The sequence below is a fragment of the Lontra canadensis genome, unplaced genomic scaffold (assembly GCF_010015895.1).
Source record: "Lontra canadensis isolate GAN:19392208 unplaced genomic scaffold, GSC_riverotter_1.0 scaffold62, whole genome shotgun sequence".
NCBI lineage: Eukaryota > Metazoa > Chordata > Mammalia > Carnivora > Mustelidae > Lontra > Lontra canadensis.
In genome coordinates this window covers 5,714,605-5,726,625 of record NW_022631056.1, presented here as the reverse complement: position 1 = coordinate 5,726,625, position 12,021 = coordinate 5,714,605, and the positions used below count along the sequence as shown (strand labels likewise).

General features: G+C 34.1%; 1 protein-coding gene across 7 annotated transcripts in view; it reads left to right on the top strand.

Moving 5' to 3' along the window:
- The window catches only part of USP25 (ubiquitin specific peptidase 25), a 133,205-nt gene that overhangs the window by 31,584 nt on the left and 89,600 nt on the right, over window positions 1–12,021 (top strand). For 4 of the 7 annotated variants that reach the window (XM_032878007.1, XM_032878009.1, XM_032878011.1 and 1 more), the window contains 2 exons: window positions 658–741; window positions 8,158–8,281. In XM_032878007.1, coding sequence (XP_032733898.1) covers window positions 658–741; window positions 8,158–8,281 — 208 coding nt within the window. The remainder of the gene's footprint in view (window positions 1–657; window positions 742–8,157; window positions 8,282–12,021) is intronic. The other 3 variants (XM_032878008.1, XM_032878010.1, XM_032878013.1) reach the window with 1 other exon arrangement.

Here is a 12,021-nt window from a genome sequence, read left to right as displayed (position 1 = left end):
GGGGGTTCTGGGGAAATTTTCTGTTATGCATAACTGGATAGGTCAGAAGATATAACTATATCACTTTGTTTAAAGACTTTATACATATTTGTGGACCTTCACTTAATATTGAAGAAGTAATTACATTTTCAGTAGTTAGTGGGACTATGATTGTCCTTTTTACCTTTCATTCTTGAGAGAAAAAGAAAACATTTCAAGGAAAGCTTATACTCTGCATAATAACGAATTAAGTAGTAATGTACTTGGTATCTTTTTATTGCATTTGTAATTTTCCATACTCTACTGAATTCTGAGGAAAGGCCTAAATCATTTGTTGTAATATTAGCTAAAATTTTAGGCATCCTTTTTCACTACTTGGATCTCTTGTCTACATTGGATATTGTGAATTGTCAAATGAATGCTTCACACCTCCAGCTTAAGTTGGGAGTAAAATTGTGTTGGAGTTATGCTGTAAAAATACTAATACAGAACGGACTAGGAAACAATGCAAGATGTTGCGATATCATAGGTATATACTTAATAGATTCTGCTAAATTTTTGTGTCATGGCAAAATCTGTCATAGACATGACCATGCGAGGCTTTTGCTCAACTTGAAATCAAATAGTTACATTCTTTCTTTCATGACCATTAAATTCTTTTGAACTTTTTTAAAACAGGAAAAAAACAGTATATGCCCACCAGAACAAGATGTACTACAATTGAGCAATCAAAGTATGGATCAAAAGATGAGAGGGATTTGGGTAGGTAATTTTAACACAGAAAGTAATGCCACATATTATTGGCATAAGTTTTAGAGAAATTGTTATAACACATCAGAATGACTATTAAGTGTTTGACCCTTTACAAATTTAGAATCAGAGTATCCCCCCCCCCCAAAAGGAATTGACTTATTAGGTAAGGATTGCATAGAAAGTGAGAGGGTTCTGTCTTAGAACTCTGCTCTTAGGTTGCTTGGCCAGCCTCACAGTGATTTAAAGCTCTGTTATAAATAGAACCAAATCTGGTACATTCATCTCTGCTAAGGGTAAATTGCTTATGCTGAGCAGTTTAGGATTTTATTAATTGAAAGCCAGTATTTTTCCCGTTGTTCAAATATGTTTTCCCGTTGTTCAAATATGGATAGAAAAGCAATTAATGCAAAGGAAGTTAAATTTCTTTTTCCATAGAGATTTCTAATGCATAAAACTATTTTGATGATTCCCCAAAAGTCAAGGTTAACCTTAAAAATGAGATACTACAGTGGTGTGGAAGTTATTGTAACCAGTTGTATGCAAATATGTTAGGCTTCTACTCTATTCTAAGTGTGTACTTAGAATTCTGTTAGACATGTACTGCAAAATGATTTGTGTAACTTAATGAATTTTCTTAAATTTTATTGCAGGAATGATAGCCATGGGCTATAACTTTTGTTGACTAATACTGAATGTTTAATTTTTTTTCACAGTCCCAGTTGGAAAACCGTCAAGTCTATGACAAAACTCTGGAACAGCTCCTTTACTATTCACTTCCCTTTCCAATGCTGCCATTATAATTTCAGCAGCTATTATTAAAAACAGAACAAGATCTTTTAGAGCTGAGCTGTTCTGTATAGTTGCCTATAGTCACGTGCGGCAACTTAGATGTAAATATAACTTAAAACTAATGCTAAAACTTAGTTCCTTTGTTGCACTAGACACATTCTCAGTGCTCAGTAGGAGTCTCATGTGACTAGTGGCCACCAGTATTGGATAGTGTAGATTAATAGTATATTTCCATCATCACAGAAGGTTTTTTTGGACCTCACTGTTGGAGAGAATCTGAGTTCAGCAGTGAGAAGATTGGAAAAGTTGGAACATCTTAAGAGCTGACTGGGAGCAGAGGAGAATGGGGGAGTGGGGTGGGAAAAAAATTTACATTGTGTATATCTTCTTGCTTTTAAGTACTATTCTTCTAACATGATACTTTATTATACTATTTGTCCTTTCACTTACTAGAAAAAATTGTAGATGGATAAAGCATATATCCTTAAGTCTTTTAATTAGTGCCACTCTGAAGATGACCCACTCATTTTTATCTCTATTCCATAGTCTAGATTTAGCCTTTATTTGTTTAACAAATATTTACTGATTGCCTCATCTGTATCAGGTAGTTTTCTAGGCCATTAGGAAACAGAGTCTCAGTTTATTTAGGGGAAAGACAGTTAACAATAAATAAATAATGTCAGGTAGTAGTAGGTTCATGAAAAACAGAGGAGGATAAAGGGACAGAGGGTGACAGGGATGTGGTTGTATGTCAGGCAGGAGATAACGCCAAAACAGAAGAGTCCGTTGGGGAATGACCTCTTCGATGAGTTCGTATTTATACAGACACCTGAGTGACATTAGGGAGTAATCCTTGTAGGTGTCCGTGGCAGGTGCATCCCAGGCTATGCAGGAGGATATTTGGCTCAAGAGATGAATGGTGTGGATACAGTCATGGTGAAGAGAGTTAGTGAGGTTGAGAGTGGTTGGTTTCTTATTCCTCATCTGCTGACCATCCTTTGTTCATATTTGCCTGTCTCAAGGGCATCCTCATTCTTCTGGTGGCCTAGTGGTTTTTCTTCTTCTTCTTCTTCTTCTTCTTCTTTTTTTTTTTTTTAAACAAGCTCTTCCTGATCTCCCAAAATAATCATTTAGTTTGCAGTTCTGTCAGTTTTTGTATACTTTTCCCTTCAGTTGCTCTTGCTTGGTATTTATTATTACAGCTCTTGTCGAACTCTTATCAGCACTCTTAACTCCTAAAACCCCAAGCAGTTCTTTCTACTCATATTATTTCCCTGCCTAGAAGTCTTTGCTGTGGTAAATATAAACTTGACTTATTTGGGGGGGGGCGGGTGGGAGAGATTTCCCTTAGGTTTAACCCTATGTAGGTAAAGAAAACAATGAAAGAAATTTGTCTCCTAAAATCAGAATCTTTACATCTGTTGTTTCAACTGTATTGTGGGCTAAATTGACTTTTGCAAACTAACTTCGAAGTCTCCTGTCATTTTAATAGACGGTTTTTATGGGAAAATGAATTAGGAGTTATAAATAATGCATACATATAAAGTCTAATTCCTGGTTAAGTTCATGGCTGCCTATATTTTAGAGTAAGCAGAGAAATGTTTCATAGTTGGTATTTAAGTTTTACTCAAATGGTAGTCCTTTGGAGAGTGGAAGATTTATTAGGGCGAGTGTTACGTTTTGGTATATGTTACAGAAAAAAATTTCTTAATTTGGGCAGACTTAAAAATGATGGAGGCTTTTGTAACCTGAGATTTTCTATAGTGTTATTCAGCTAACACTAACACGTTTGTGCCCTTGAGTTGTGTTCATGTTAGTACTAGGGGGAGGGTTGATTGAAACAAAGTTTGGTGTTTCACTGAGGTCTTCTCTCAGTGAAATTCATATATTATGAAATTCATATATGAATATAAAAATATAATACTCAGGTATTTGGATGGAATTTTAAAAAGTATAAATTTTTATAATTGAAATTAGAAATTGTTTCAGTTGTTAGAAATTATTTATAGCCAAGTGTGTTCTCTGTTCCTTTTTGAGTATAAGCATATAAGAAAGTCATAAAGGGCTAGTTCTCACTGTGAAACAAATAGTTCATTACATGCTTCATATTATAGGAGAAATCGTTCTAACTCTAGAAAAAGAAGAAACTCATGTTTATCCATTCTATTGAAATAACATTTCATTTGTCAATATTTGGTCTTAAAATCATACATTTTTGGTATATGAGTAGGTTATAATAATCTTTGAGGATTGCTGTATTGTTTTAAAATATCCTATGGAAAGAAGTTTTATGGAGTAATGGGAACATCGTGGAGAAAATTATTGTAATTAAAATGAAATTACAAATAATAAATAAACCTCCTCCATGGCTTTAAGTAAAAAGCCCACCTTTTCAGTTAAGGATCAAATAGTCTCTGATTAGCCTATCATTCTAGCATTAAAGAATACTATTGCTTGCTTCTTCCTTTGCTTACATTCAAAATACTTCTGATACCAGATGCGAGAATTTTTTTCTACACCTGACTGATTCTCCAACATTGGCTGGGTATCCTGCAAGTCAATTCAGTTCTGACATTCTCTACCAGACATTAGCTTCAGATTCTGTAAGTTAAGGGCTCTCCGTCCCACAAGACTGCCCCCCACTTTAGATGCCTGTCACAAGTAGTGGGTCCCCAGGTTACCCACACTTCTGTCTGACTTGGCTACAAATTGGGGGTTCCTACTACCTCCTCCTTGAGTTTGATAATTTGTGATAATAGCTCATAGAATTCAGGGGAACACTTACTACATGTACTGGTTTATTGTATCAAAAGAATATGATAAAGGATGCAGATGAACAGCCACATGAAGAGGTACATAGGGCAAGGTCGGGAAGGGTCCCAAGCACCGGAACTTCTGTCTCATGGAGTTGGGGTGTGCCATCCTCCCAGCATGTGGCTATGTTCACCAGCTCGGAAACTCTCCGAACCCCGTACTTTAGGGACTTACGGAAGGTTCATCAGGTAAGCATGATGGATTATTAACTTAATCTCTAGCCCTTCTTTCCTCCCGGGAGAAAAAAGTTCCTCTTAAAGTTCCAAGCTTCTCATCTGGGTGTGGTTTCTCTGGTGACCAGCATTCATCCTGAAGCTATACGGGAGTCTACCAGGAGTCCTCTCATTAGAGCAAAAGGTGCTCCTATCACCCAGGAAATTCTAAATGATTTTGGAACTCTGTGTCAGGAAATGGGTCAAAAACCAAATATTAGAAACTTGCCTTAGTCTTTTAATGGATTTACTTATGCATGATTTTATCATACTATGGAAAAGATTTCATTCTAAATGTTGGAAGAATGTCTGCACTATAAAACAATTCAAAATTGTTATTATCACTTGCTTTCCCCAGAAAAGCTTTTAGGTGTTGGGAAGATGTGTGCATAGTGATAGAAAAAAGTTTTCCAAAGTTACCATTTTTGCTTGAAAAGTCCACATTATTCATTGGCAACACATACTTTCATTTGTTCTCCTTTAGGTGACAGGCTTACTTTGTCTATTCTCGAAAAATATCTGCCAAATTCTGAAGTTTGAGAAATCCTAGCTTGTGATTCGTTAGTTCCGAGAAAAAAAAAATCAGCCAGTTTAACTGACTTGCAACTCAAGCATTGCACTAGTATTTTCTCTTGAGTGAAAGCTTACTTTGGATGCAGCAGAAGTACTATGCATACTTACTGTTTTGTCATACAGAATTAAGAATATGTAATTCAGTGTTTGAGATTTAATAAGATAAAATCTCCCCCCCCTTTTTTTAGTAGTGAGTATGTGTGGTTGTAGTACAGTGAATTGCCCAGAGAAGTTGGTGCTACTGCCTCGATTTGGGCAAAGATGCTGTTGTTTTGCATCATCAGTGCAGATATGTTGTGGGAGAAAAGGCGAATAACATCTTGTATTTTTATGAGAATATCTTTTACTTATGGAACCCCCTTCTGTCTTAGGGTCTTGTGGGGATACCCAAGGCTCCACTGACCACTCTTGGAGATCGCTAGTGTAGAGGAAATATGTAATAGAAAACTTAAATTTAAAGCTTGTCCACCATTCTTTCTTCTTAATGATGGTGTACTTCATTTCTCACAACTTCAGTTATTTATGAAATAGGGTTAAAAACACCTTGCCTTGTTTTTTGCTTTTATGTTGCTTAAGTTAGAATTAAATTATGAAAAGCTCTAATTATAAGTTGCTACTTCTAAATGCATTTCTACTCTAGCGGTTCCTTTACTTGTCAGACATGAAACAGTAAACGCTCCAGATAGTTTCAAAGAAGAAATTTAATACAGGGGATTAGGTTCTTAAAAAAAGAGAAATCACTGGATAGACTGGAAGAGGGATCTCTGGCTTAGCCTTGTGAAGTGATTCCCAGATTCTTGCAGGACTGGTCAGCCAGGGAAGCTGCTCCCTCTGCCACTGTCAGGAAGGTAGTGAATCAGGAGGCTGCCTCTGGGACTACTGAGCTCAAGAACATACTTCTAGAGCTGCAGCCCAGAGAACAAGCATGCAGGATTAGGTAACTGCCACTGAGCTGTGCCTGAACATTGGAATGCAGAGTCTAGTTGCCACTTCTCTCTATCTCTTGACATCCCCGAATCTGGAAATTGGACACTGGAATGCTGTGTGGAACAACCTGTATCTGTTCAGTCATGCTGGAGAAAATAGCCCAAAGCAGCAGGATAAAGGCTTCCCCTTCACTTCCACCTTCTGTGTCCTCTGTTAGTGCATCTAGCTGGTGGAACCTAAATTTTAATTGGAACTGTAACTGTAAGTGAATTGGGAAACTAGATGTGTTTTTTGTTTTGTTTTGTTTTCATCTTTCTACGTTCTGTGGTTGAAGAAATCACATGAAGAGGGTCAGGGAATGGAGTCTGAGGGCTAATTAATCATATCCCCCAAACTGGTTTTTCTGCTTCTTTCTGATTTTCAAATTATTATTATTTTACTTACATTGTTCTCTCTTTACTCACTTGAGTTCTGGTCATTATTTAATAACCAAGATAGTTCTCATTTTTTGAGGTGCATTCATGCCTCTCTAGTCCTAGCTGCTTCATCAGTTTGGAAGCTGGGCTGGATGGCTCCACCTGGGTGACATCTGTCTACAGTTGTGATCTAGGCGGACTTGGGTCTTGTAAACAAGACTTAGGAAACCTTTGGCCTGCTGGTGTATGTAGGCATGCTCCATCATTTCAGTTACCTTGCTGTGTTCTGTTCTGCATTTTACTTGACCGAATTTTTTTGGACCCTACGTACTATATTTTCATGAGGTTTTATTATACTTTCTAAAGACATTTAAAAAACACCTTCCATAGCCAACTATTATTTCTAATATTTTTAAATATCCTTTTGTAAGCGACTGTTCAGAGAAAAAGTGTGGGTAACAATAGAAGTAGACTTTTGAAACTGTCCATATGCCTTATGTCTTTCTCAGTAAGTGTGGCACATTTTTTTTTAGTAACTACACATAATCCTAGAGTCAGATGGTAAAATGCAGGCATTTTATTTCCCATCACCTACCCCTTTTCATGTTTCTCTTGCAAAAAAATTTTTTTTGAGATTACAAAGAAAAATTTGATTTTTAACATGTCTCAAATACAAATAAACAAAATGAATGTAAAACATACCCAAAATACCTGTAAGCATAAGCCTAACCACACAAAGCTGTAGCTTTCTGTCTTATCATACCGTTTTGTAATCCTTAGCAATATATTATGGTTCTTATGACAGTGGGAGTATTATTGCCATCTTTTAAGTGAAGGAAATTGACTAGTATATATTGGGAAATTAGATTAAAAAGCTCTTTCTGAAGGTAGTAATAGCTGTGGCCTCTATTCTTTGGAAAAACTACAGCATCAAGACTATTTTCTTTCTAACAGAAAGAAAAAGAACAAAAGAAAATGGTATTTATTTGTATATTTCTTTCTGTGAAATGAAAAGTTTTTTTAAATGGAGAGGACTGCATGTTCATTCAGTAATTTGGGTGGTAGCGTAGTATTTAAAATAGAAAGTGAAAGGTCCTTGCACTTCGTTCCTCTTCCCATAACCCTTCTCCCCAGAATTAACCACTGTTAACAGTTTAATATGTTCTTCCAGTCTTTAAAAAAATGTATACATAAACATTTATGTTTGTGTATTTATGGTCATTTAATTTGGAAGCATAATTTTTGAGATCTCAGTTATTATTATATTTTGTTAGATAATGTCTAGGTGGTAGTATGCATGACCTGTAGTGTATGTATATTTGGATAAACTTCTGAAAGCAAATGTAAATGTTTAATTATGTTGATTTCAATTTTTGTTGGTAAAAACCTGTTTTTAGCGGTCTTTCTGCTTATTAGCTTTTAATCAAAAGCTTCATAGAAATTTTGAGATTCCTGTACAGTGAGAAATATTTATACTTTTAATGCTTTAGGAATGTTTTCTAGGGAAAAACACTAAGTTTTAAAATATAACCAATTTAAAATGTGTTTGCAGTCTCTTCAGAGAGCTCTTACGGAGAATTAAATTGGTGCTGACTTTGGTTTGAAAGGATATATTGGATATAAAATCCCCATGATATGAATTACCTTCATTTTGTTTGACTTTTAATTTTGAGAAAGATAGTTTTGCTTTTCAGATGTGATTGATCTCACTGGAGATGATAAAGATGATCTTCAGAGAGCAATTGCCTTGAGTTTGGCGGAATCAAACAGGGCATTCAGGGAGACTGGAATAACTGATGAGGAGCAAGCCATTAGCAGGTAAAAACATAATTTGTATAAAGTAGATATAAGTACTTTTTATAATAGAAATAATAATTGGCTTTAATTTCAAAAGGCACAAAGATATACTTTGTTATTCTAAATAAATCCATTAATAAACTTTAGTATTGTTTTTATATTTTCTGTAACCAAAATTACCATATTCTAGCTCTGATTGGATTTGGAGCTTAGATTTTTAGGATTTTGGAGTGTCATTATGAGGCATTTAATTTAGGTGTACATTTTAATAATTTTTTGATTTGTTTTTTCTTCCCTCATCTCTTTTAGATACATTGTCCAATTCAGTTTGTAGTCATTTATAGCAGGGGTCAACAAACTTTTTATGTAAAGGGCCAATAGTAAATATTTTAGGCTTTGTTGACCATTTGGTTTCTGTCATAGTTACTCAGCTCTAGTATAGTAGTGCCAAAACAGCCATAGATAATACATAATTTAATGAGTGTGGCTATGGTCCAGTAAATCTTGTTTTAAAAAACAGGCTGCCAGCTGGATTTAGCCCAGGGCCTTAGTTCTCTCCATCTTCTGACCTATAATGTAATAGTATATTTACAATTCTTTTTTTTTTTTTTTAAGAAATAGGCAAGATTCCAAGATGTGTGATAGAATGTACCTTTTGATTTAATAATGAAAACTTTTCAGTTTGGAACATTTTGATTCATTTATGGATCAAATAAAAATAAATTTGACTTTATCGTGAAACAATGTTGATTAAAAAAAAATCCTTAAAATATAATATCTTCTAAACAACTCTATGGAGGCAGTGGTAACTATTTCATTGAAGAAGAAATTGATCTTTTAAGAGGTTAAATGATTTTGCAAAAGTACACAGCTAAAGTAAATCTTAGGACTCCAGTGTTCTTTTCTTTATAACACAAGTTGTTTGGAATGTACCAGCTTTCTCAGATAATTTCCCTTGGCATGGTCTCATTAGTATATTTCTTTCTAAGTAATCTGGGATTACTGTGTGGTAAGAGATGTCTCCAAATGGTATGTTTAGCAGGCACATAATTTTTTTTAGTAATACTTTTTAATGTCTTAAATGTTACTTTGGAAATATTACTTCATAAGATGTTATAGAAAGATAGAAAGACTTAAATTAAAATTCATTGTCCTTTACAATTGGGGGTGATACCAATTAATGCCAGTAATTTTAAATGAAAAATAAAAAATTCATACATTATCTTTAGACATTGTAATTAGGCTTATTTTGTGAAGGATTTAGAAAAATTGTAAAATTATGTTTGTTTCAAAAATGGGTTGGAATGAAATAATTGTCTTGAATAATTATAAAACTTGACAACTTTGGTGAGAAATATTTTAAATGTGAAATACATGACTTGGATATCATATCTAAAGGAAATGATCTATTATGTATAAAAGATTATAAAATAGAACACATACCATATTATATATATTTGTACATAAATATATAACATAATATATACCAAATCTTGTTTTTTAAAGTATATGTATATTTTTGTTTAAATGAGTTTATATTAGTATACAAATAGAATAAAGTCTGGAAGCTTATATGCGAATAGTGTCAGTAGTTTTGTGTCATGTGTTTTTAGATTAAAATAGCATGTGTTAATTAGTTAATAAGTAAAAATAACTTTAAAGGATTAAAATCATTCCTAATCTGTTATAAAGTTTAATGTATATGTTATATATTGTTCTAGATAATTGTTTTTGTCCAGGTGGAAACAAATATCTCTTAAGATAGTGTTCTTTTTTATTCTTGGTCTTCTAAGCTTTAATATACTCTTAAAATAATGAATACTTCATAAATATTTTTATTGTACATAACATTACAGAGATTCGATGTAGTGTAATATACCATAAAATGTTACATAAAAAATTATGTTCTGTAGAAGTCATATTAATTTACTGTTGCAAAATACAAATTTTTTGTGGTATTTGTAGATTTTATAATTTACAATTAACAAAGTGTTAAATGTAAAATGTGCTGCTAATAAGCACATATGTAAATCATTGTGTCAGAAAAAAGGAAATGTAAGAATTCTAGCTATAAACATTTGGCAAAGAGGTATTTGTTCCTATGGGTTTATTAATAGGCTTAGGATTCTAAATTCAAAAGGGGAAATTATGTATTTTTAAGAAAAAGTTTATATGTCATGCTTAAAAGTAAATATAACTATTCATTACTAAAGTTTGCATAACAAAATTCCTAGTATTCCTAGTATTCCAAATTCCTAGTATCATATGATGATGGTTATATTTTAGCAGATAATAATATGAATTCATACATTTGGAATACTACATTATGAGTAAATGAGTTACAGCCTATCTTTTTATATCTTAAAATCCTTTGTTTAAGTACTCATAAATTCCATGGTGAAATTTCTTAAGAAATGAAACATTTTTAAAGTGTGGTTCTTAATGTAATTACTCCTTAATTAATGTCAGCATTGGATGTATTAATTATCTCTTGGTTACTAATGCTTAGATAGGGAACAAGTGGAATATGGATAGTTGAAATTTGCTAATAAACGACATTGTGATTGATTTGTGTCTGTGATGTGTTTGTTGTGAAAATGACTGGTCTCATAAAATGACTTTGAATTCGTTGGGTAGAGGATTGGGAGCAACCTGGGGTTTCCCAACCAGGATGTCCTAGAGTTGTCATTAGGGGAAGGAAAAAAACATCATGTCCAGGAATGGTTAGAGTGGGATTCTGAATTTTTAAAATAGGTTTCTATAACTCCCACCCTTTTCATCCTGATCATTATTGAGGAAGCTGTTGTGAGAGGAAATGGCTGTAAGAAGATGTGTTGAACAGGAGTAGTGAGGGAGGCAGTTATAAATCTTTTTAGTGGTTTTGTGAAAATAATTCTAGGGCTCAACAATATCACATGCCTGTGCATCATTAAAGATCCATAGAATGCTTATTATTCCATTTTTTTGAGTAGCTCTTATAAAAAGATATACCACTGTCAGATTACAATTGGTCTGAAGAATTGAAAATATAAAACCAGATTCATTTCAAGGGCTGACTGTGGCCAGAGTTGACTGATAAGACTGGAACAGCAATGCTGTAACTTGAAATGAAAAAGTGTCAATAATGAGGCACCACTGATAGTCCCAAGAAGGGTTGGGGTGACTAAGGAGAGAGGTGGGTGGTCAAAGGTTCTTTGTAGTCAGTCTTCCAGAATTGGGCAGGAGTCACACCCCATACAGTGTATCCTTCCTCAAATGAGACAAGTCAACTTTTGGCAGGAGTCACGGGTCTGACAGGCAGTGGTAGCCTCTGTTGGAAACATAGAATCTCTTAATTTTCCCTCAGCACATGATTGTGTTTATGTTGCCTTGCTGGGTATGATTATAGATTGCAGCAGTGATGGTCATCTCCGTAGTGTGTACTTCCTGAGCCATCCCATGAGAGATCAGGCACTACTATATATCTATCACAATGGCTAAAATGAAAAAATAGAAAATACCAAGTGTTTGTGAGCATGTGGAATAACTGGAATGTTCACATTTTGTTGGTAAAAATGTATAATGACATTGCCACTTTGGAAAACTGGGAATTTCTAATGAATTTCAACATATACTATGCTAGTACTTAGTGTTTCCACCCCTTGGTAGCGACCCTTGAGAAAAGCGTACATAGTAGCTTTATTCATAATAACTAAAAACTATGAACAATTAAAACAAAAGGGTGACTGCTGAGTGATTCCATTTATGTGATGTTTAAAAAC